General features: G+C 58.4%; 2 protein-coding genes across 5 annotated transcripts; one reads left to right on the top strand and one right to left on the bottom strand.

Moving 5' to 3' along the window:
* Positions 1 to 1,236: 1,236 nt before the first annotated feature.
* LOC116824822 (adenylate kinase isoenzyme 1) lies at positions 1,237 to 24,605 on the bottom strand. 2 transcript variants are annotated; one of them, XM_032780388.2, is made up of 5 exons: positions 24,315 to 24,605; positions 3,015 to 3,214; positions 2,409 to 2,522; positions 1,879 to 2,073; positions 1,237 to 1,367 (listed from the first exon to the last, which is right to left on the bottom strand). In XM_032780388.2, the coding sequence occupies exons 2-5, from the start codon at positions 3,210 to 3,212 to the stop codon at positions 1,299 to 1,301; spliced, it is 576 nt and encodes a 191-aa protein (XP_032636279.1). In that variant the 5' UTR covers positions 3,213 to 3,214; positions 24,315 to 24,605; the 3' UTR covers positions 1,237 to 1,298. The 2 variants fall into 2 exon arrangements, with proteins under 2 accessions (XP_032636279.1, XP_032636278.1); XM_032780387.2 differs by lacking the exon at positions 24,315 to 24,605 and adding an exon at positions 4,279 to 4,827.
* GTF2F1 (general transcription factor IIF subunit 1) lies at positions 8,083 to 21,267 on the top strand. 3 transcript variants are annotated; one of them, XR_012654881.1, is made up of 14 exons: positions 8,083 to 8,453; positions 8,825 to 8,871; positions 9,593 to 9,665; positions 10,263 to 10,456; positions 10,837 to 11,007; positions 11,785 to 11,960; positions 12,401 to 12,548; positions 12,800 to 12,864; positions 13,403 to 13,525; positions 14,208 to 14,281; positions 14,678 to 18,999; positions 19,629 to 19,767; positions 20,075 to 20,201; positions 20,653 to 21,267. XR_012654881.1 is itself a non-coding variant. In XM_032780378.2 (14 exons), exons 1-14 carry the CDS (start codon positions 8,442 to 8,444, stop codon positions 20,855 to 20,857), a joined length of 1,614 nt encoding a protein of 537 aa, XP_032636269.1. In that variant the 5' UTR covers positions 8,368 to 8,441; the 3' UTR covers positions 20,858 to 21,267. The 3 variants fall into 3 exon arrangements, 2 of the variants coding, with proteins under 2 accessions (XP_032636269.1, XP_032636272.1); XM_032780378.2 differs by having other exon boundaries at positions 8,368 to 8,453; positions 18,940 to 18,999; XM_032780381.2 differs by lacking the exon at positions 14,678 to 18,999 and having other exon boundaries at positions 8,368 to 8,453.
* Positions 24,606 to 24,634: the final 29 nt, after the last annotated feature.

The following is a 24,634-nucleotide window of genomic DNA, read 5'->3' as shown; positions in this document are numbered from 1 at the left end:
GTGGGGCTTTTGCCAAGCCCCTAGTAGCTAAATCCCCCCCCTGGAGTGGGGTGAGCATTCTCCCTCCATGGGAGACTAACCCTAGCCTGGACAGGAGGGCCGTTAGCCTCGTGGGGGCCTTGCATTCCAGCTCTCCCCAGGTGCTTGGCCCACAGGCAGAGCCAACTGCTGCAGGTGTACAGGCAAGTCTCATCTTACGCACATTAAACATGCACAAATTCAGCTTTGCGCAGTCAGCAAAAACAAATTTAAATACTAGCCGTGGTGCTGGCGGTTCCACCCGCCATTACACTCTATGTATAAATTTTGACTATAGATGATTTTCGCTTTACGTGCTGACAGAATGTAACCCAGCGTAAGATGAGACTCACCTGAGTGTCTCTCCACTCCCCCCTTGCTGTTGGCTTTTAAGACTCGGCTTTGTGTGACCCCTGTGTGTGGTGTGTGGAAAGCAGGTCTCTTTCGAAGCTGACCTCTGTACAAAACCGGTGTCTGGCTGGGGTGCCCCTAACTCACATATAGCTGGGTCTCAATTCATGGATTGGAAAAACAAAAGGACTTTTGGTAATAAGCTGGGTGTTTCAATGGATGTGATCTCATCTTGGCTGCTCCTTGGTCCCTCAAACCCTCCCCGCTCTCTGGCCCGGCTATCTTGTCCCTGCCCTTCTGTCCTGCAGTCCTGCTCCTCTAAAGGGGGCTGCTGGGGAAAGGCACAAGTCTGATTCAGGGGCTGGGGGGTGGAGCTACTGCCCCAGTGAGTAGGGAGGTAGGGGTTAGGCCAGGAGGCTGGTGAGCTAATGGGCTGCTCTAGAAGGCAGAGCAGGGAACTGCACCCTGCTGTGTTCACCTCACTCAAAGCAGCTTTGGAGGAGGAGGGGGGAGCTGTAGCCATCTCCCCTCTCCTGGGGTAAGGAGGCTCCCGGAGTCATTTGCTCTTTGCCCTAGGCCAGACCCACTTTGCCCAGCTACCCTGCTTGTCAGATACTTCCCTTGTCTGCTGGCTTCCTGCTGGCCGTTTGTGTGCAGCTGGGCCCCTGCCTCTCTAGCTGTGTGGCACCTTGGCTGCTTGTGGACTATCTGCAGTTGATGCCGCTGGCTGGGGAGGTCCAAAGGGACCTGGACCATTGACTTAAGCATGTGGGGTCAGCTCTGGGCAGCAGAGGGCGCTCACGCCCTAGCCCCATGGGTGGGGCAGGTGCTGAGGGCTGTCGGGGTAGGGCAGGTGTAAGGCCAGGGCCCAAAACTGAACCTTTATTTGAACACAGTCCCGGCCCTGGGCAGGGCAGCAGGCACCTGGCCTAACGGAGGCTGTCGAGGACAGAGCAGCACTTTGCGAAGATGGCGTCTTCTGGCTCCTCACCTAGAATCTGCAGGACATAACAGAGCAGCTGGGGTGGAGCAGCATGTGCCATGGGGACTTGCAGGCACCCAGCTCTATTTCCCTCCCCCTGGCCTCACTGAGCCCCTGGCATTAGTACCCCACCCCCGAGAAACTCTCTGGGGTCCCTGTGCTGGGGGCATGCGGCACTAGGCTCTGCTCAGAACTGCTGGGTGATTGCAGCTTTGGGCAGTCCAGGCCCATCCTCCCACCCCCAGCTGAGAGCATGATCTCCAAGGGCTTGCCCTCTTGCTCAGCCCCTTGATGATGTTTCCACGTCTGGTGAGCGGTACCCAAGATCCTGTTAAGCCGGGGGGATGAAGCTGTTGGCATAGGCTGTGCCAGGAAAGGGGCCATCACCCCTAGTTCAGAGGGGCAGGGCCCTCCCCATGCAGGTCGCCAGCAGCAGGGCAGCCTGCAATGGGCTCTTCTGGGCTGTGGAGGGAGAAGGAAAGGGGAGAGGTTAATGCCCAGGAGCTCTATCTTGTGCCCCCACCTACGTTTCTGAGCAGGTTCTTCTGCTGGTAGTAGCTGATGACGGGCTCGCACAGTGAGTAGTGAGTCTCCAGCCGCTGGCGGATGCAGCTTTCGTGGTCGTCGGCCCGATGGCCAGTCTGGCCCCGCAGCAGCAGCCGCTGGATCATGGTCTCCGTTGAGCAGTCCAAGACGATCACGATGTTGGGAGGACGCCCCACCTGCGGCATGGTAACCCCCCCGTTCAGGGGGAGGCAGCCCCACCCTGGCAGGCTGCTCCCTGGGCAGCCCCAGGGCCAGCTGCAGAATGGGCACCAGGCCGTTCCCATGCAAGCCGAGAGGACAGGGTGAGGGCAGAGGCCAGCGCCAGCCCATGACGGAGCCCTCCTGGGTCCGAGTTAGGGAAGGGGGGAGAAGAGGCTGCATCTCCAGCATGTGCTCAGCCCCTCTGAATGCCTCATGCTGCCTCCCTCATCCACCTCCTGGGTGTAAACGCCTCCCCTCTGCCTTGCTCTGGCCAGGGGCTGCTTGGCCTTCCTCCCCCCGTGGCACTTACCACACGCTCAAAGTCCTTGGCCTGGTTGAGCTCCCGGGGGAAGCCATTGACCAAGAAGCCCTTCGCCTCCTCTCTCTGCAGCAGGTTGGCGTTCAGCAGGTTGAGGACGAAGCCCTGGGGAGACAGGAGCCCCCTCAGCACCGGAGGGGAAGGGCTTTGTCTGGAGTCACCCCTGGCTGCATGAGCCAGCGCCCCACCTCCCCTTGCCTATGAGACTTGGGCACTGGAGGGACCCCAGACCCCTGCTCAGCTCCTGGCCTCTCCTATGTGCCTGCCAAGCCCCAGCAAAATCCTTCCACCAGGCACCAGCTGGGCTGAATCCAGACTGGTAAAGGGGGTGGGAGGGGGATGAGCAGGGCTGGGTATGGCAGGGGGCAGAGCCGGGAGCCTGGCGCTTGCAGAGGGCAGTGAGAGCCAGCGGGCGGCTGATCCCTGCAGCCCATACTGCCCGGGGGACGACTCTTGTATCCTCAGGGCTCTTCTGCAGCCTTGGAACATTCCTTGGGGCCCTGAGGAAGTGCCAGGCGCTGGGCTGATTGGTGGGATCATTTCCCCCGGGGGAGCTGGGGGCTACTGCAATCCATGGAGGGGGTGGGGGAGCCTCACTGAAGGCACGAGCGCTCCTTTCAGCAGGATGTCCTTGATTTGTCGCCCCTGGCGCGTGGGCTCGCTGGCCTCCGCCCGCAGTAGGTTCCCCATGCCCAGGTGCTGGAACTGGTACTTGGCAGCCAGCCTCTCACACTGTGTCCCTTTGCCAGAGCCTGGGCCTCCTATCACGAAGATGATGACTTGTGACTTCAGCATCTCTGCAGCGAGAGACAGAGGTCAGGCAGGAGGAAGGGGTGAGACAAGGATCTCCCAAGGTGCAGTGGACAGGCTTGATGCTGCTCAGTTTGATGAGATCCCAGCCCAGAGCAGGGTGGCTGCGGGCACAAAATAGGCACTATGGCTGCTGCTCGATGGGGAAAATAAGCTAGAGCAGGGGTCGGCAACCTTTCAGAAGTGGGGTGCCGAGTCTTCATTTATTCACTCTGATTTAAGGTTTTGCGTGCCAGTCATACATCTGAACGTTTTTAGAAGGTCTTTCTATAAGTCTGTAATATAGAACTAAATTATTGTTGTATGTAAAGTAAAGAAGGTTTTAAAAATGTTTAAGAAGCTTCATTTAAAATTAAATTCAAATGCAGAGCCCTCCGGACTGGTGCCCAGGACCCAGGCAGTGTGAGTGCCGCTGAAAATCAGCTCGCGTGCCGCCTTCGGTACCTGTGCCATAGGTTGCCTACCCCTGAGCTAGGCGAAGGGACCTGGAGTGCCTGGCAGTGGGTACTGAGCTAGACGGATCTGTCAGGCACCCATCAGATCCTGAAAACCCAGGTGGCAAGGCTAGGCCGGTGGGTTTCGCATCCCATGCTCCCTCCAAGCCAACATCCAGTGTCCCTATTGCAGTGAGATCAGGGTGCACCCCAGACCAGTGACTTCCCCCTAAATCCCAGCCAAGCTAAAGTGCTGCTAGCAAATATGCACAGTTTTCCACCTGGAGCCAAATGCCCTTCTGTTGACCTGCTGGCCAAAGCAACGGTTCCCGGAAGAGTCACACGGTACCAAGACAACAAATTAAATCCTCCATCAGGGCCCAGCCTCGCCATTGCTTGGGCGGATTTGTCCCTTCCCATAAAGGCCATTTCCCAGCCTTCTCTCAGCTCTGACCACTAGACCCCAGTCCCCTCCCAGAGCTGGGAATGGATCCCAGAGCCCTGGCTCCCTGGGCTCTAACCAGCACAACATACCCACCTATTCATACATTTTGATGCCCTCTGAAAGCACAGCAAGCCCCACCCCGCCATGCCCCCAGAGCCAGCTTGCCATTTACCCTGCAGTTCAGGATTCAGAGGCTTGGCAGTTTTAGGAAGCCGGGCCTGGCAGAGTCCCATCTTCCAGGGCACTGACCGTTCCCCCGCTGCACTCCCTTCCCAGGGGCCCCCACAAAGGTGCTGGCCTGGCCTGCAGCCCTCGAGCTCCCGTGTAAAACTAATCTGGCCATTTTAGCCCAGGCCCTGCTGCTTAGCCAGCCGGGCTTTCTGACATCACAAGGGAGCCATGAGCTGGCCTGTCGCCTGGGGACAGGATCAGCCGAGCCGGTGCTGGGATGCGTGGGAGGCAATTCCAGTCTGTGCTGGAAGTGGGGGAGGCAGAGAGGAGGCCAGAGCACGCGACCTAGTGACCAGGACGATGGAATCAGGACACCTGGGATCCCTCCCAGCTCGGCGACTCGTGAGGCCTCGGTTTCCCCCAGGGGAGGGGGCTGGTTTCCCGGCTCAGATCTCCGGACGGGCCTAGTGACCCTGGCTGACCCCCCGGACTGTGGGCAAGAGGCAGGAGAAGGGCCCAAGGAGACAATGGGGCTGGGAGGCAGGGCCTGGGCACCCCTCCACCCCCGGGGGACAGGCCCCGTGTCCCCCCCTCCTTCTCCCACCCCCGGGGGGGACAGGCCCCGTGTCCCCCCCTCCTTCTCCCACCCCCGGGGGACAGGCCCCGTGTCCCCCCCTCCTTCTCCCACCCGGGGGGGGACAGGCCCCGTCCCCCTGCCTTCTCCAACCCCGGGACAGACAGGCCGCGTGTCCCCCTCCTTCTCACCACCCAGGGGAGCAGGCCCTGTCCCCTCCTTTCTCCCACCCCGGGGGGAAGGTCCCGTGTCCCGCCTCCTTCTCCCACCCCAGGGGGCAGGCCCCGTTCCCTCCTACCTCACCCACTCCCGGGGGGGGACCAGGGCCCCGTGTCCCCCTCTTCCACCGACCGCCGGGGACGGCACCGTGATCCCCCACATCTACAACCGCCCCACCACACCAAGGCCGTACGTGGGAGCTAAACTTACTTCCGCCCCCTTTTCTCGGGCGGCGCGGGGCACGGGGCCGATGCGCAGGTTCCCATGGCAGTATCAACAAGGGAGGGCCTACTTCCGGTGCGAGGGGAGCCCGCGTTTCCGGGTCACGCGCAGTGACGGGGGCCGGAGTAGCGGGCGCCCGCAGGTAGCGCTTCTGTGAGCGGTTGAGACGGGGCGCGCTTGGAGCGGGGCGCGTCCAGGCGAGGCGGGGGGTCGTGCGGTGCACGGTTGGGTGGTAAGTCAACGGTCCTGGAGGGGGGGTCATGGGGTGGGGGCGGGTTTCACTGGGACCGATCTGGGGAGGAGAGGGAGGTTTGGGGGAGAGGGTTTGGTTGGGTCACGTGGGCCTGGTGAGGGGGGGCTCTGGGTTGGGCTGTGGAGTGGAGAGCGGGTTGTGTGGTGGGGCCAGAGCAGGGGGAGAGGTGAGCCATGGGTGCTGTGGGGGTGCTGGGCAATGAGGGGGCTGTGGGGGGGCATCAGACGGTACAATAACTCCTCACTTAAAGTTGTTTCTGTTAGAGTTGATGATCAGTTAGAACTATGCTCGTTTTAAGTTGGCAGGTTGATCCTTTCTATTGTCTTTGGCTGCTGCTGTTTCTTTGTCCACGTGCTTGAGGAGTAGCGCCTGTTTGCAGCAGTTGGTGGGGGCTTGAACCAGGGCGACGGCAGCCCCCCATCAGCTCCCTAATTTCCCCTTGCAACAGCTGCCAGCAGGTAGGGAGTGCAGCTCCCCTCGCCCCACTGCCATGTGCTGCTCCTGCCCTCTGCCTTGGAGTGCTCCCAAGCCTCCTGCTGCTGTGCAGGGAGGGAAAGGATGGGGGCTTCAGGGGTGTCCCCTTCCCCCGCTGTGCTCCTTACACCCCACTTACCCCTTCTTCTCATTAGAGAGCAGGGTGGGAAGGAGGAGAGAGACAGCCGGTCAGCAAATGCTTCCTCTCAAACTTGCCTGATCACTTAAAAAGACAATGCACTTAGTGTTCCAGGTTTACTTAAGGCACTCGCGTGCATCTCTCTCTCCTACCTAAGATGTGCGTCTGTCCTGCCATGCTGTCTCCCCTCCCTCCATTCAAAGTCTTGTAGTTTAATACTTATAGTATATGAAAGGTGAATGTGTTGGTATAATCTGTTTAGTTCTAAAGTTCTAGGAAGAAATCACCGCAGTGAAGTGTCCACGTCTGTGTTTGGGGGCATGTCATCAAATAGATAGCTAAGGGTTATGTTTCTTTTACCTGTAAAGGTTAAACAAAGGACCAACACGCTGACCAGAGGCCATCAGGAAACTGATTTTTTCAAAGCAGGAGAGGGAATTTTTGGGGGTTCTGAGTCTTTTGTCTTCTCTCGCTATGAGACGTTCTTTCTATCGTCTAATCTTCTGTTTCCAATGTAAGTACAGGTAGAAAAACAAGTATACCTTTTATGTTGTTTTAGTTGTATTTCATTGTGTGTAGCTTGCTGGAATGTTTCAATTGGATATCTTTATTGAATCAGACTGTTTGTTCATATTTTTCTTATAGCAAGTAGCCATGTAGAGTTTTTCTCTCTGGGTAGGCTACAGGAACGAAGGGTCGAGGGAGATTCTCTTTGTGTATGATTCACATGACTGAGAGGTAAGCTCTCAGCCACCAGGCGAATTTGGGAGGGGGAAAGAGAGGATGAACATCATTTCTGTTTCCTTGTATTTGCAGAGCGCGCTCTCTTCCTTGTGGACTAGAGAGACATGCTTCTTGGCTTTTATATTGTGATGTAAACGAGATGCCATGCAGTACTCTCGCGGTGAACCCCCAGAGAGGAAGATAAGTCTAGGGACGCGTCGGGCCTCGAAGAAGAAGAAGGGCACCGTGGCAAGCGAGAGAGGGGGTACTCTGCCATCTGAGACGACTCAGAGTCTCTGAGTCTTCGGGTCTCTCCAGGAAGGGTTTTGGGGGAGACCAGAGGGGCCAAACCCTGGGATAATTTATGGATGGGCGGTGGCAGCGAGACAAAGCTAAGCTCGGTAATTAGCTTAGCAAGGGTTTCATGCTTAGCTTTCTCAGTGTTTATGAACGCTAAGGTTGCTTGGCCTTGTAGGGAGTGGAGAGGGCTACATAAAACAATGTGTAACCCGAGCTCCAGCTAGTCTAGTCTCATAGGCCCAGTAACACTAAATAATACCCATACGTCAGTGGGCAGCCGAGATTCAAAGCTAAGCTGGTATTAAGCCTAGAAGGTCTATGCTAGCTTCTCAGTTATGAACGCTAAGGTGCTGCCTTGTAGAGTGAGAGGCTACATTAACAACAATGTGTTAACCCTTGAAGGCTCAGCTGAGTGCTAGTTCATCATTTAGCAGTAAGACATTCCCTGGGAAATATCCCACCCTCTGACTCCACCACCTCAACCACGCTTCACAATCATCATAGCTGTGAACAGTATTAAATTGTTTGTTTAAAACATATACTCTGCTTGTGTGTGTGAATGTGTGTGTGTGTATATATATATATAGTTTTTTGTCTGGTGAAGAAAAATTCCCTGGAACCTAAACACCCCCCCCCCCCATTAACATTAATTCTTATGGGGAAATTGGATTCGCTTAACATCGTTTCGCTTAAAGTCGCATTTTTCAGAAATCTAACTACAACGTTAAGTGAGGAGTTACCCTATGTGGTGATTGTTAGGGGACTTCTTTAAAATGCTGGATGTCATGCAATTTAACCCTCCTAGGGCCTGGAAGGAAGCACCCTAGGGGAGGGCCAGGCCACCTCGCCCATGGGAGGGGACCGTAGAACTGGGCACATGAGACACTGGTTCAGTATTGTGTCTTGGCTTTATACCTTTGTCTAATATCATTCCCAGCACCAACCAGCAGACCGCACTCTGCTCCCAGCGCTGGGAACAGAACCCAGGAGTCCTGGCTCCCAACCCCTTGCTCTAGCACGGCTTCTCCAGTGGAGTTTTTGGCCTTCTGTTCTTATCCCCAAAGTTCCCTGCTTGCGTCAGCTTTTCCTTGTCTCTGCCCCTTTGAGGATTTTTGATTCGCCTGGCTCCCCTTCCCAGCCCCACGTGGGTTCCTGCCAGTTCTTGCTCTGCTAATCTGCTGGAAGCACTGACTTTTTGTTTCTCTCTTAGATCCTTTCCTGGAAGCCCAGGTGGACTCAAGCAGCCCTATCGCTGCCAAAATGACCTCCCTGGTAAGTTCTCAGTTTCCTCTGTTTCCCAAACCTGGAGTCGTCATAGGTTTGGGAAATATGCCCTGTCTCCTTGGCCTAGACTGATACGCCCATCTAGTTCGGGATCCAGTCTCTGAGTGACTTGTCCTGAGTGCCCCAGAGGAAGCTGCTAACCCCTCATTGCCTGCCAACTCTTCTCTTATGTGAAAATCCCTTCCTGACCCCAGCTAATGCCGTGAAGCAAGAGGACAGAGAGCCCTTGTTAATTTCTCCCCAGCTAGCCTCAAGCATCTCCTGTGTCCCCGGCTGTGATCGGGGAGGGGGGCTCCCTGACTAGCCCTTGGGTAACGCACACCCCTGAAATGAAACCTCAATCTTTGTTTTCTCCCCAGGGCACGAGTAGCCAGTCGGTTACAGAGTATGTGGTGCGAGTACCCAAGTGAGTCTGTTCTCTCAGATTTGCCAGCCCTCTCAGCTTACAAGGCGCCTTGCTGAAAGCTTATCTCCCTGGGAAAAACAGAAAACCACAGTTTAAGATGCCAGATTTGAGAGCGGAGTGGGGGAGTGTCCCTTGCATTGCTAGGTCAAATCAAGCTCAGGTCACTGTTCTCTGACAACGGATGAACCGAGTTGTAGGTCTCAGCCCGTCTCCCTGGCTGTCCAGCCTCTGTTTTGATTGATCTAAACACCATGCTTCCTGCTGAGCCTGAGGCCATGTATATTTGGCGTATTATGGTGACTCCCCAATTGAGATCAGGGCCCTTTGTCCCAGACCTTCATGGCGTCTGCCCTGAAGAGCTTGCAGCTTAAATAGACAAAGGGTGGGAAGGGAAACTGAGGCACAGAGTGGGACTGTGGTTTGCCCAAGATCACCCAGTAGCGCAGGGCAGGGAATTGAGCCACGCTGCCTGTTGTATTGTATAAACCGCTGGCTCCTACTGGACCCTGTGGTGGGTTCAGTACAGAGACGGTGGCCTGAATGGGACCTGGGGGCCGAATGCCCCAGGGAGGGGGACCGGGCAGGGCTGATGCCCGCTGGCAGCAGTAGCCCGGGTGTGCTTAGCATAGTGCCAGACTTGCAGCGGGGGGCGTGGGGATGTCAGTTGCTCCTTGAGCTGGAGCTGCTGGCCGCTCAGGTATCTGCGCTCCTCTTGCTGCAGAAACACACCCAAGAAGTACAACATCATGGCCTTCAACGCCGCCGACAAAGTCAACTTCACCACCTGGCACCAGGTAGGTGCCCCCTAGCCCCACACGGCAAGGGCAGCCTGCCCGCTGCTTGGAGGCACTGCCAGGTGCCGGAACTCCCTCTGCGCTGACGACCTGGCCACTCGAGCCAGGTGCTGGACTCCGGATGGATCAATAGTTGCGACTGCATCTGGGGCCGGGCCTGCCAGCAAGGCTAGAAATACTGGGCACAGCGTCCCCCATAATGCAGTGGGCCACAGGGCAGCCTCGTGCTTCCCTGCCATGCTGGGGAACACATCAGGGTCCATCTGGGCCCCCTCCTTTGGACTGATCGATCCCTGATACTGCAGAGCCCTCTCTGTGCCCTGGGTGCAGGGCTGTTCTCTGGGCCTGGCGAGGGGTCCCAGGAGGTGGCTCTGTTTCAGCCCTGAAGCCCAGCATTCGCTCTGGCTCTTAGTGCGCAGAGCTGTGGGCGGTCTGGGCTGAGTCATGGCATGGCCATCGCTAGCTCAGTGCTGCAGGGAGCTGAGCGGGCACTGCCATGCAGCGCTGAGGGACCAGATGCAGCGAGGTGACCGAGCTGGGGGGCTTTTCTTTCCCTGGGGCTGGGGAGGTGAAGTTCTCCTTTGCTCCCTCCCACAGGCGAAAATGGAGCGAGATCTCAGCAACAAGAAGATCTACCAGGAAGAGGAGATGCCAGAGTCAGGGGCCGGCAGTGAGTTCAACCGCAAGCTGCGGGAGGAGGCGCGCCGCAAGAAGTACGGCATCATCCTGCGGGAGTTCAAGCCTGAGGACCAGCCCTGGATCCTCAAGGTCAACGGCAAAGCTGGGCGCAAGTGAGTGGGGGTCCCGGGGGCCGAACCATGAGCACTGGGTCCAAACACAGGAGCCCCTCCAGCCTGCCCTCCAAGCCCCAGCTGTGCTGGCCAGCAGCCTGCTTTGGAGGTGGGGAGTTAGGATGTGGCCCTAACCCCATGCCAGGGGGCAGAAGAAGAACCCAGGAATCCTAGGTCACTGTGTCCCTGCTCTGACCACTAGACATCACTCCCTCCTAGCCGGGAGTGGAGCCTGGGAGTCCTGCCTCCCCAGCCCCCTTGCTTTAACCACTGGTTTCCGCTCCCTACCCAGGGTCCTGGCTTCCAGCCCCAACTGCTGGGCCATTGGACCAGATCCTGGGTGCCCCCCTGAATCCAGCTCTCCCTTCCCTCGTGCCCAGGTTCAAAGGGGTGAAGAAGGGTGGCGTGACCGAGAACGCCTCCTACTACATCTTCACGCAGTGCCCTGACGGCGCCTTCGAAGCCTTCCCGGTCAGCAACTGGTACAACTTTACCCCCGTGGCCAAGCACCGCACCTTGACAGCCGAGGAGGCGGAGGAGGAGTGGGAGCGGTGAGTGAGGGGCACAGGCTGCCCCTGCCCTGCTGTCACCAGGAGTCCTGGCACTCAGCGCTCTAACCCGCGAGACTCCACGCCCCTCCCTACAGGGGGACTAGGACCCAGGAGTCCCAGCACTCGGCGCTCTAACCCGTGAGACTCCACGCCCCTCCCTACAGGGGGACTAGGACCCAGGAGTCCTGGCACTCAGCGCTCTAAACCGCGAGACTCCACGCCCCTCCCTACAGGGGGACTAGGACCCAGGAGTCCTGGCTGCCAGGCCCCCTGCTCTACCCACTAGACCCAAACGGGGATTGTCCCTGGGATTGGCTGACACAGGAAGGTCTGTGCTCCTGGCAGCTCAGAGCTGGAGGACGGGCTGGGGGTGCAATGTCTGGGTATGACGCATGCTGCAGCCGGGGCTCCTTGTGACCTGCACGGCGTCATGGGGTAAGGAGTCCCCATCTGTGTCACCAGCCAACCGACTGGCGCAGGCCCAGCTGCTGCTGGCGGCCTCCTCTGGCCCTCTCCCTGCCACTTCCAGCAGGGCAGGTGTGGAGCTCAGCACCGGCCTCTCTGGATCTGGCACCCTCCTTCTAGCCTGGAACCAGGGAGCCCTGCTCCTTTCCCTGTGGATCATACGGGTTTGGGGGGGTCCCTTCTCCCCACCCCCTTGCAATCCCAACAGCAGCCCCATAGGGTGGGGTTTCACCCCGTCCCGGCAGAGCCCCTCTCCTCTGCGACGGGGTCAGGCTGTGGAGGGGGTCTCACCCCCTGCCCTCTCCCTCCCAGGCGGAACAAGGTGCTGAACCACTTCACCATCATGCAGCAGCGGCGGCGGAAGGATCAGGATGAGGAGGAGGAGGAGGAGAAGAAGACAAAGAAGAGGAGCAGCGAGCTGAAGATCCACGACCTGGAGGACGACCTGGAGATGAGCTCAGATGAGAGCGAGCTGAGTGACGCCGATGGTGAGGGGCCCCTGGGGACTGAGCCAGCCCTGGGACCCCCAGCACCCCAGCTCCCCTTCTGTCTGAGGTCACTGAGCCAGCCCTAGCCTGGGCCTTCAGCCCAGTGCTGCCCTCTGCTGGGGGTCGTGAGCGTAGAACAGCGACTCCTTTCTCACTCATGGCCTGGGAGAGAGTCCTGTGTCCCAGCTAACGGGTGACCTGGCTACTGCCTAGGACTGTGTCATGAGCCCTGCCAGCATCTGATCCCTGTGCCTTCGAAGTGTGGTGCTACCGCTCTGAGAGCCTGCAGCCTGTCACGAGTCCCCGTGCAAAACCCTAGTCTCCTGGTTCTTGGTCCCTCCCTCTAACCCCACAGCCCCTCTTGCTGGGCCTGTGGCTGTCACCTCCCCCCCAGGTCCTGCCACTGAGCCGGCCACGGGCTGTTTCCCCTAATGCTGCAGGGGAGAAGGTGGCCAAGCCCCAGAAGAAAACCCCGCTGACCAGGAAGAAGAAGAAGAAGAAAAAGGGCTCGGACGACGAGGCCTTTGAGGACAGCGATGACGGAGACTTCGAGGGGCAGGAGGTGGATTACATGTCGGATGGGTCCAGGTAAGGATGGGGCCTTAGGGGCGAGGCCTGCTCCGCCCCTCCCCGCCGGGACAGGGTGCCTGGCTCAGCTCCACTCAGCTCTTCACCTGATGCTGCCTGTGCCCATTAAGCAGCATGTTCTGTTCCTCACCTGTCCTGGAAACGCAGATCTCAGCTGTACCCTGCACAGTTAGTCTTGGCAGAGGCAGGTTCCCTCCCCCACCCCCTTTGTCCCAGGCTGTCCCCCATCAATTCCTTCTTGTGTCTTGCAGCAGTTCGCAGGAGGAGGCAGCAGTGGGGAAGCCCAAGGTGACAAAGGAAGAGGATGGTCCCAAAGGTACGTGGCAGATACGGGGCCCCGGTTGGAACCGCTGAGACCTGGTGGCAGGGCGGCACCCGTCAGACCTCAGCAGGGGCCTTGGTGCCTTTGCGAGTGGTTGGAAATTCTCCGTCGAGGCTGCTTTCCAGTGGAGAATCGGGTGTTTGACCCTGTTCTGCAAAAAGTGTCCGTTCTCTGTGCAAAAATCCGGTTGCTTAAATAGAAAACTGGCAGGTGAAATAGCTGATTTGGGTTGTGCTGCCCCAGTGCCTTGTGGAACACAGGGCTTCTGGCCCCCACTTCCCACCCCCTAGCCTCAGCAGCACCTTGTTCCTGAACTGGCTGGTGGGGGGGGTTGTTGGCTGTTCAGCACTTATGCCCTTGTGGGAGGGACTGCAGGGTAAGAACGGGGCCGTGGGGCCCTGGGTTGGGAACACGCAGTACAATCGCTCAGTCGGCCTGGCGATGGGGGAGCTCACTGCTCCGTGGGCATCGAATCCGGGCTGCAAAATGGCTCCTTCCTGCCCCCTGAGCCCGCTGTCGGTTGGCTGCCCAGGGATCGATGAGGCGAGTGAGAGCAGCGAGGAGAGCGAGGAGGAGGAGAAGCCTGCTGAGGAGAAGGAGGAGGAGGAAGAGGAGAAGAAGGCCCCCACCCCTCAGGAGAAGAAGAAGAAAAAGGGTGAGTGTTTTGGGGAGGGAGGGGGCTGTACCACGGGGGGCTGGGGTGGTGGTCTCTGCTGCTGGGTCATCCGATTGGCACTGAGCTACGCAGGGTCTCAACGGGGACTGAGGTCTAAGGGATAGAGCTGGTGGGGCGGGACTAGGCCTCCTGGGTTCTTTCCCTAACTGCCACTCACTCACTCAAGCCCCTTGGTCACTCTCCTCTTCCCCCCCACTCCCCAGGCAGGGCTGGGGCTCAGCCCCCATGGGGGGGTCTGGGGGAGGAGCTATGAAATCAGTTTGAGAATCCCTCCTCGTTAATCCTTAGAGCGCCAGTATCTACCAAGTGGCCTCCTCCAAAGGGAGCTGCAGAGGGGACAGGACTTCTCCCTGCGCTGCCCGACATCCCGCCCTCAGTTGATGCTGTGCCAGCTGGCCCAAGTGAGGGGAGTTCCCCTCACTGGGGTGGTGCTGTGGCTGGAACTCCTCCCCCACCTCACAGCCCAAGGCTTCTGGTTCAGGTCTCTGGCTAGACTGAGTGTCCTGAGCGAAGAGCCCTGGAGTGGCTGGAGCCAGGGGCCATGGGAGGGCAGAGAGAGAGAGAGCTAACTCTGACCCCGAGCACCCCATGGGGCTGGAGATTGACAGGTGATTCAGAGGGGAGGGGCTTGCTCTGACCCCGCCCACACCATGTGTTGCAGACAGCAGTGATGAGTCGGAAACCTCAGAGGAGAGCGACATCGACAGCGAAGCATCCTCGGCACTCTTCATGGCGGTAACCTCGACGCGCGTCCTTTGGGAGGGCGGGGGCCTGGTTGGGTTGCCTGCTTGTGGGCTCTGGATGCTCGGGACCTTGGCCGGATCCCAAACCTTTAGCTCGTCTTTGAGCAGCATCCCCGTGGGTGCTCTGCGTTAGGTGTTTGCGTCCCTGTGCCTAGGATCGCAGGGTTTTGGTAGCAGGGCCCATTTGGGCCACACCTGTGCTCCCGTCGTGCCCTCTGTGTGGCAGCTGCTTAGCGCTGTGCGGCCTAACCGCCCTTGGCCTGAGCCTCCTAGCGAATCTTCAAGTGCCTGGTTCTCCTTTCGTAGTGTTGGTTACCATCTTCCTTCCTTCCTCCTTTCTAACAAAACAACCCATTTTTTCCCCTTTCCTTGTCATTACCCCCCGTAGGTTGATTCCAATCAGGGGGTTATGCCCGGATCCCCCGGATTCAAACAGTGCCTCTCCTGCCAGGAGGCCATCCCCGTCAGCGACGGGCACCCCCATTGCCTCCTGTGCTTGGGAGAGGCACACTTGCCCCAAAAGTGCACACACTGCCTTAACCTTATGGCACGCAATCAGAAAGCCTGTGACCTGAAGCTAAAACCCCAAATGAAGGAGAGCCTGCTGCGGCCAGCCTCAGACACTGGGCCTGGGACCCCCCCTGGACAACGGTCACCATCAGCACCAGCTGCTCCACGCTCCCTGCGGGCTACGAAGAGGAAATCAACAGATTCCTCACAAAAAGACACTAAAAAACGAACCCCACGTTCGCCCACCCAGGAGCCAAGGAAAAGAAAGAGGTCCCCAGCGAGATCGGTAGCTTTGGCACTGACCGGTGTAATACTGAGCACCTATGACACCCCTGGGACCTCCGGTATCGTGGATGCCGGTAAGTCCAAGGACCCCAAGAGGGCAAGATGAGACAAGACTGCACTGTCCAATGACGGAGGCAAAGAAAAGCCCAAAGCCTCAAAGACGGAACCGACCAGCCACATGGCACCAGGCACTTTGGTGGCGCCGCCTGCTGAGCATTCAGCGGAACACAGAGCAACCCTGGCGCTGACAAGACAGTCGGCACCGACACTTACACAACTACCTCCCATGGTACCGAAGATGCCCCAGGAGTTTAGATTCCCAAAAGACGGATTTGTCTCTGAGACGCCAGAGTCTCCACCGCTCCGTACCGGGACGGCTGCGGTACACAGCAAACCCACCCATTCACCGTCACCATCCAGGACTGCCCCCCCCTTCTCCAGTGGAGACGAGGAGGAAAATGATGCTTATTCTGTGCCTTCACGCAGCTGCTCTTTGCATCGAGGTGCGGCACAACTTGACTCTTCTGCCCGCCGTAGGTACCAGGAGCCCAGAGGTGACCCAACACCCTGGTATGGACACCCATGGATGCCCCCCTTCATGCCTATGCCCCCACAATGGCCTTGCTGGGATCCATGGGCTGCTTACAGGCAACAGTCTTCCAGGACACCCAATACCCAGAGGGAGAAACCGAGGCACTCCCCGTCATCTTCAGTGTCCAGACCTCCCGAGCCTGAAGGAGAATCTGTCAAGGAGCAGGAGGAAAGGCTCGAGCAGGAAGCTATGCCTGCACCCAATATACCGTCGTCCTCAGCGGCCAAAGCAGTCATGCCGCCTCCGCTGTTGTCAGCTGATGATGATTTCCGACAGCGTCAGGAGCTGTTCAGACGGATAGCGGATTCTCTCCACATCCCATTAGAGGAACCAAGAGAGTCGCGGTGCATGTTTCTGGATATACTGCCCACATCAACCAAGATCGGGCTGCCTATAGTTAAGGCCCTCTTAGACCCAGCTAAAGCGGTCTGGCAGACTCCAGCCACGATCCCTCCCACCTGTAAGGGGGCTGAGAAGAAGTATTTTGTCCCCTCAAAGGACATGAAGTTTTTATCTTCGCTGCCCACACCGAATTCAGTGGTGGTCTTGGCAGTGAACGAAAGGGAGAGACTACGTCTGAACAACCCGTATGACAAAGATTGGAAGAAACTAGATTTGCTGGGCAGCAAAGCACATTCCTCGGCAGCTCTCCAATTCCGAATTGCCAATTACGAGGCGCTCATGTCAAGGTATAACCACACGAACTATTCAAAACTGAACGAATTTATTCAATATATCCCAGAGGACAAAAGAAAACAATTCCAGGCGGTCGTGACAGAGGGCCAGCTGCTGGCCAGGACGGCATTGCAAGCGTCCCTCGATGCAGCAGACACGGCTGCCCGCTCCATAGCAACAGCAGCGGTCCTGAGGCGAGTATCTTGGCTACGTCTTTCAGGACTCCCGAAGTACATACAAGCTACAGTGGAGGATTTTCCCTTTGAAGGCTCCAACTTATTCGCTGACAAGACCGATGATTATTTCCACTCCATCCGAGATGCAAGAGAGACGCTGAGAGCATTACGTGTCTCCACACCAGTGCCAAGGAGACGGCAGAATAGATACCACGCTACCTCGAGATCTCGAACCTCTGCATTTCCCCCACCTCAACGACACTACGACCCGGAAATGACCGAGACCTCCCAAATGTAACTGCCCCCGACATAGTCACGTGCATCTCACCAACCCATCTCACAACAGAATATTGGGTTGAGGCTCCAAGGTGCCTCCCCTGGATCCATGTGCTGTGACCACCAGAAAATATCCATCCCTTTGGCGACTGCCTGACCCCATTCTACCCAGTGTCACCTTGTACAAGTGGGTATTAGAAATGGTCAATAACAGATACTCAGTGCAATTTCTCTCCCTCCCACCAACCCACCCTGACACCTTGTGAAGGAAGAAATAATCCACTCGGGGCTGTAGAACCAGTTCTGGTCCAACACCACAGGTGAGGCTTTTATTCCAACTATTCCCTCATCTCAAAAAAGAGCAGTGGGTGGAAACCCAGTCTAGACTTCAGAACATTCAACAACAACGATTCAGGATGGTCACGTTAGCAACAATAATCGCAACACTGGACCAGGGGATTGATCTCGGCCCTCGACCTCCAAGACGCATGTTTTCACGTTCCCATACACCATCTCCTAGAGCTTCCTCAGATTTGTTCTGGGCTTGGATCCTGGCCAGTACAAAGTATTTCCCTTGGGCCTCTGGCACCCGGGCTGTTCTCCAAGCTCTTGTGGTGTGGTGACCTCTGCCAACAGGCAATTATGATATTCCCATACGTGTCCAGTTGCCTTCTCAAAGCCCCCTCTTGAGACAACGCAGTCCTGGTTACACAGAGAACTAGGCATTCAAATCAACACTCAGAAATCACCACTGACGCCTATACTGCATCCAGAGTTCATTGGGCCCTACCCTGCTGCAGTGGAGGCCAGAGCCTTCTGACCAACGCACAGATTTGCCACCCTAGCCAATTTGATCTCCAGGGTACCAAACCAGTCCACAGGCATTGGCCAGAACATGTACACAACTACCAGGGCACATGGCAGTGCCCACCTGTGTTGTAAAACATGCCAGGCGCACAGGTGTGGCTCCGGACAGAATACGTCCCGCACAGACACAACTTAAACAAATCTCTCCCCAAGCCAATCTTACCCATGTGAATGGACAAGATTCCAGACCTGGTGCGACAAAGTGTTTCACCTAGAACCTCTCCCTTGTCACTGGTACTGGACTGCATCTGAGAACGAAAAGGGCCAGGGCTGTCCTCAAGTTCAATCCAAATGCATCTTGCAGCCATCCCGGCCTTCCACCGCAAGGTCACTGGTCTTCGGTGTTCACCCACTCTGGAACAAGACGGTTTCTCAGAGGAATTTGAAATCTCTACCTTGAAGTATGAGATCCCACTGCACCTTGGGTCCTTAACCTAGTCATGCGATGCCTGACTGGACACTCCTTGGAGCCCATGATGACCTACTTGCTTGTTCATTGGCTGTCTTCATTGACAGATGGTTCTTGTTACCCCCTCTCAATATAATCTTCAAAGATAGTTTCATTGAGACCTCATCCAAAGTTACTTCCTAAAATACCTTTCTCACTGCCCCTGAATCGGCCTGTTCGCCAGCCATTGTTGTCCCTGAACCACGTAGAACTAAACGTTCCACACGCAAGACGGGCACTTGCCTCTGATCTCCCAAGGACTAACCCTTTCAGAAAGTCACCACCATGACTCCTTCCTATTGCAGAAAGATCAGAGCTCAGCTGTACCTAAACAAAGACTTCCAACTGCATTCACCTTTGCTGTCGTCAATGCGGTTTGCCCCCGAAGGCACTGCACTCGATCCATTTCCACGTCTCTAGCTTTCCCGACCCGTGCGCCAATCACAGACGTTGGTAAAGCAGTGACCTGGGCGTTGGCACACACGTTCCCAGAGCATGATGCCATAGTGCAAGTCACTACAGCAGATGCTCGCTAGGACTGTCTGTGTGATCGTCGCTAACAAATCCAACCCCGAAGCCCTAGCCTTCCAGCGTTCTCCTGTCACCTAAGTGGAGCATCCCCAGGGACATGATTTGCCCTGTGCGGTAGCTGAGGTTCTTCGAGACGGGTGTCCCTGGGCGTGCTCCACTGCTTGCCCTCTTCCCTCTGCTTCGGAGTTCGGCCATGGGCTCTGCGGTATAGAAGGAACCGAGGCCGGTTGAGACGAGGGAGCGCGTGTGTGGCCCAAACGGGCGCTGCTATGGAAAATCTCTGATCCTAGGCGCAGGGAGGCGGCACCCGTAGGGACCCACATCTCGGAGAACCCCGGTTATTGCACAGGGTGAGTAACCTTTTCTCCCCAGGCAGCTGGCCGAGAGCTAACTTCCCTTCTGGCCTGTGTGAGCCGAGCTGGGGGTGTTCTCAGCCCGGCTCCTGGGGGGATGGGGCTCCCCCATATTGCTGACCACTCCCCTGCTGGAGGCCTCAGCAGAGAGCCCAAGGCCCCAATTCCCCTCTCGCCCCAGAGAGGTCCCGTGCTTGGCTCCGGCTTGACAGACTTGGGTAGCTGGAGCGGGGATCCCTTCCCAGGATGTGGAGTGGCGCACTGTCCCCTCCAGCACTGCTGGACAGGCTGCCTTTTGGCTAAGACCCACCACTGCGGCCTTGATCCCGGCCCTTTTCGGGATAAGGGGGCAGTGACCCTGCTGCCCTGGCCACACTCTTGGGGAGCCGATTCCACTCTGACTTGCTAGCCCTCCCCTTGGTTATCACCCGGAGCCGGGGGTCATCTCCCCTTGCCTCTGTGCTGTCACGGAGATGACACATCGTGTGGAGGATGCTGGGAGGTGGGGATGCCCGGTTGTTCCTCTGCGCAGCCCCCCATCCCCTGGCTTGGCTTAGTATGGGGTGCACTAGGGTGCATCTCAGGACGATGCCCAATGCCGGCTCCTCTTCTCACCCGACACCTAGAGGAGGAAAACTCCACCCAAGAAGGAGCGGAAAGGGTCGGCAAGCAGCTCCCGGGGAAACAGCCGCCCAGGGACTCCCACTGTGGACGCAGGCAGCACATCCTCCACGCTGCGAGCTGCAGCCAGCAAGCTGGAGCAAGGTAAGGGGTTGGGGGTGGGGGGGCGGGGCGCTGGCAGCATCGGGCACTGCTAGGGCATCGGCCTCTGGGCTGGGGCTTCCAGGCCAGATGTTGGAACAATCACAAATGCCAGCAGGGGGCAGCGTCCCCTGCAGCTCACCCAGCCCTTGTGCCAGCTGCCCAGGGGTCCAGCTGTTGAAGGCAGGGAAGGAGGGGTCTGGGGAGACCCCCGTGCGGCCTGGTTCCCGACCTCGCCAGCAGGAGGAGCAGGGGTGAGAACTGGGGACGGGGTCTGGGCAGGGCACTGAGCTGCTCCATCTCGGCGCAGGGAAGCGGCAGTCAGGATCCGGTGACCTCCCGATGGCCAAGAGGCTGAAATCAGACTCGGGACCTCAGACGACCTCGGGCAAGTCCACTCCCCAGCCACAGTCGGGCAAGTCCACCCCCAGCAGCGGGTGAGTGACCGGGGGCGGGACTTCTCAGCCTGTAGGCTCAGGGTCCATTGGCCAATCCCTTGGGGGTGGATGGGGCTTTTCAGCCTGCGGAATCAAGGCCCATTGGCCAATCCCTTGGGGTGGGTGGGGCATCTCAGCCTGTGGGATTGGGACCCATTGGCCAATCCCATGGGGTGGGCAGGGCTTCTCAGCATGCGGAATGAGGCCAATCCCTTGGGGGTGGGCAGGGCTGCTGCCAAGTGCTGGGGTTGGCTGGTCCCAGGGGCAGGAGTGGCAGATGGAAGAGGCTTTGGGGCAGGAGGGGAGCCAGCGCATGGCCTCTGACTGGCTTATTTGGGGACAGAGCTGGCCCCTGCCCCGCTAGGTGGTGCCTGTGGGCGTCCCCTTCGGCACCCATGAGCCCAGAGCCTCCCTGGGTGCCCCCTGCTCAGGCCCCGTTCTGCCCCCGCAGTGACGTGCAGCTGACGGAAGAGGCCGTGCGCCGCTACCTGACCCGCAAGCCCATGACCACCAAGGACCTGCTGAAGAAGTTCCAGACCAAGAAGACGGGGCTGAGCAGCGAGCAGACGGTGAACGTGCTGGCCCAGATCCTCAAGCGCCTCAACCCCGAGCGCAAGATGATCAATGACAAGATGCACTTCTTCCTGAAGGAGTGAGAGGTGGGGCCTGGGTAGGCCACGCCCCCATCCCCTCCCCCACTCAGGCCCAAAGGGCAAAGGTCATCCTCCTTCCTGGGTTCAAAACCTTCCTGCTGTAAGGGCCTGGGCCCCCATGTCAGCTGTAGGGAGACCTGGCCCATGGGGTCCTGCTCCCCAAGGGACCTCAACCCATATCCCTCCACAGCCCAGCTGTGGCTGCTTCGTGGTATGTCCCTGTTACTCCCCTGAGAGATCTCGCTCGGGGCAGTCCCTGGGGCCCCTCCCTCCCTCGGGTGCTCCCTGAGCCCTGCCCCCCCAGGGAGCCTGCGCAGTGCCCTCAAGAAGGTTGTTTCTGTCTCTCCCGAGGTGGGACCAGCGGCTGTCCTGCCCTCTTGTTACAATAAACGGGTGGCTCTTCGTGGCTCTGACCTGCGTCAGGGATGGCTTATTGCTCGCCGAAGGCACATGCTGCGTGGGGTGGGGTCCTGCTCTGAGAGGAGCTTGCACTCACTGCCTGCCCCACAGCGGGGCTGATTCCGGCCAGGGGCAGGGCCTCTGCTGCTCAGCCAGCCCTGTGTCCGTCTCCCCCACTGCCCCCGGAAGTGGCTGCTCTGAGGGATGCCTGAGATGCCGGGATTAATTCCCCAGCCATGTTGTGCGGTTTGGGCGAGCATTCCAGCGGCTCGCCGTTCCCCAGCTGGGGGGACGCGTGGGCACTGGCCTGGGCCAGCGCCGCCACCTTTTATGGTGAAGCCGAATGTGGAATCCAGGCCCGGGGTGACTTCATCCAATCTGGGCTGAGCCGTCGCCATGGAGGGCTAGGCCCTGTGCATGCATCCCCCATGGGCTGCGTGGGCCAACTCCTCTGGGGAGCATCCTTGGCCAGCGCTGATGTCCTGGCTGACCCTAATCCTTGACCTGCGGTGCTGAGTCCCACCCTAGAGGCAGCTGTATTTCTGAAACTCGCAGTCCAGCCGCCAGCATGCCCGGCTTCTGAAAGAAGCTTGCTCTCTCAGCCAGCAAGGGGGAACCACCTGCAGGAGCAGTTCCTGGCCACCTGCCCCCCCAGGGAAGCCAGCTGAGATCCAGCCAACTTGTTTCACAAGTGAGTACAGCTTCTGCTCGCTGCTGAGCCATGCAGGACTCAAGCTGGTGCCATCTGGGCAAAACAGCCCGAGGCAGCTGCTCCTCCACCTGGGCTAAACCTTGGCCTGGGGAGGGGGCGCATCTTAACATTCCCCCCAGGTGCAGAGTGCAGGCTGTAGCCTGCCTGAGCTGTTTTTCCAGTGGATTAAGAGCTGAGCCGACATGGAAAAGTCTTGGAGCCACCGGCCTTGATTTATCGTCCCGAGAAAGAACAATTCCCAGCCCTGCCCTGGCTGCTATTTATTATTTTTCCTCTGCTCCTCAGGAAAACCTCCAGGCTGTGCCCCAGGTGGGAGGCTGTGGAGACTCTGTTCAGGCCAGCTGAGCCTGCGGAGGCGCTGGGTGACTTACCAGCTCCTTCACCCTCTCTCTGCTTGGCGACTTCTCCTGACCAAGTCCCCAGCATGGGGCACCCAAGGGCTGTGTCACTGGCCAGCGGGGGCCTCAAGTGCTGGGTTGGAATTCGACACAGAGAGGCACCTGCCCTGGTCGATGAAGGTGGCTTGGTGGGTTCTGGCTGCCAGAGAGGGGCAAAAGCCCCTTGAATCAGGGCCCGTTACAAGACTGCAGCCCTAACCCCAAAGGCAGGAGTTGCTGGTAGAACAGCCCACGCGGGTGGCACGCCTGAGCTGGGAAAGGAGGGTGGTGCAGCACTGGAAGGGGTTCCCTGACGAGGTGGTGGAATCTCCTTCCTGGGAGGTTTTTAAGGCCCAGCTTGATGAAGTCCTGGCTGGGATGATTCAGTTGGGTTGGTCCCTTCCAACTTAATCTTCTCTGACTCTATGAAAGGTCCCATTCCCTGCCCCCTAGAGCTGGTCCCATTCCCTGCCTAGGGGCAGGCTGGAGGCGCTACCCCTGTCCCATTTCTTCCCCACCCCGACCCTGGGGCTGGATCAGAACCAGCACTGGTCCTGGACTCCCCCTCTTGTTTAGTTCCCCCTACACGCCCTTGCTGTGGGTGAAAGCAGAGGCTGTTCCACCAGGGGTTAGCAGCCCTCAGCTGGGCTGGGCCAGCCTGAAAGGAGCCTGGGCTTGGGCTGTGGGCACAGCCATCCTGCTCCACCCAGAGGGCTGGCAGTTAACAGAACCTGGCCTGGCGGGGGGCCCTGAGTCCGTGCTCTGAAAGCTCGGGATGGGGGGTGGGTGCCTAGCCAGGAAGGCAGAGCGAAGGGTGGGAGGGCCGCAGCTCTAGAGTTAAGTGACTGCCCAGCTGGTGCTGTGGGAAAGGATCGAGCCCCAGGGGGGTTGGGCCTATGGGAAAGCCAGCTGCCCCCTTGATCCCACTGCAGATGGCCCCAGCCAGCAATGGCAGAACAGCTGTGGGGCAGTGAATCCTGTCCCATTTACCATGGTCTGGGGCCCTACACCACGCTCACTGTGACAGGCCCTGGATGGGGGGGTTAGCTTGGGGGAGGGTGGGGACTCCTGGGTTGTGTCACCAGCTCAGGCAGTGTGTGAAGCTGAGTGGTTGGGGGGGGGGGCTGGAAATCAGAGTCCCAGTCCTGGCTCTGCCATGCTGCTGCTGTGGTGCCTCAGTTTCCCCACTGTGTCCAATGATGCTCCTGGCCAGGAGGGTGCGGTGGCCAGACCCCTGTGCGCCCCTCCAGCCGAGCATTGCGGAGTGCCATCAACCACGCTCATGGGGCTACCGCCCTCCCTGCTGCAGCCAGCTCCACGTAAAGGAAAACTCAGCGGTGATTTATCCCGATGAGTCCGGCTGCCCTTGGCACAGGCCCCGGCATTCCTCACATTGCTCTCGCTTTTCCCCACATGCTGCTCTCATTAGCCCTGCCGGCTGGGGGGGCACTGTGCCGTGGGCATCTGGCCCATCAGATCTCCCTGCTAAAAATAACCTGCTGGGACGGGTCAGGACATAACACCTGAGTCGCCTCCAGTCGGGTGGGCAGAGATAGCTGATGTGTCTGGCTGCCGGCTGCCCCTACCCCCCACCCCCTATGCCTCTGCAGCTAGTTCCCAGCCCCCATGTTCATAGCCCGGCTCATTCAGCCAGGACTCAAAGGCTGAGACCTGGCTCCTCAAAGAGATTTAGGTCCCTAGCTCCAAGAATCAGGTGCCTAAATACCTTTGAGGTTCTGGCCCCACATGGCCACTGAGTGGCTGTGTGTGGGGTGTTACTGAATGGCTGGGGCTGGGGCTGGACCTGGCCCTGCTCTGTGTCCCAGCAGCTGGCAAGGTCCCTATCCCACCCCACCCCCACCAACAGGGTATTTATTTCTTGGTGCAAGTATCCATTACAGCCCCTCCTCCACAGATGTTACCTGGCCCTATTGCCATGGGCCCTGAGTCCAGACTAATGGGAGTTAAATACCTTTGGCTCCAAGGTGTCAGAGATCGGCTGGGAAGCGCTGAATTCCGCTTGTGGCTCTGTACAAGGTGAGGCCCATGGCGGGGCCTGGATCTAGTAGCAGCAAGTTCCACCGGCTTTTGGGGCAGCCACGGGGAGAGTGGTCTCCCAGGAGTCAGCCCCAGGGGGACGTCTAGTCAAAATACAATCCCCTCATTACGTAACAGAGCCTCGCCCCCCAGAGTGTCCCTCTTCCTCACCTGTGTCTAGTCTTTTAGGGGTTCAAAATGCTTTATTGTTAATGGCAGCGGTAGATGCTGAGGGGCTGTGAGGGCGGGGAGGGA

This window comes from Chelonoidis abingdonii, chromosome 26 (genome assembly GCF_003597395.2).
Source record: "Chelonoidis abingdonii isolate Lonesome George chromosome 26, CheloAbing_2.0, whole genome shotgun sequence".
NCBI lineage: Eukaryota > Metazoa > Chordata > Testudines > Testudinidae > Chelonoidis > Chelonoidis abingdonii.
The sequence above is the reverse complement of the archived record's forward strand: the minus strand, read 5'-3'. Positions and strand labels throughout refer to the sequence as shown.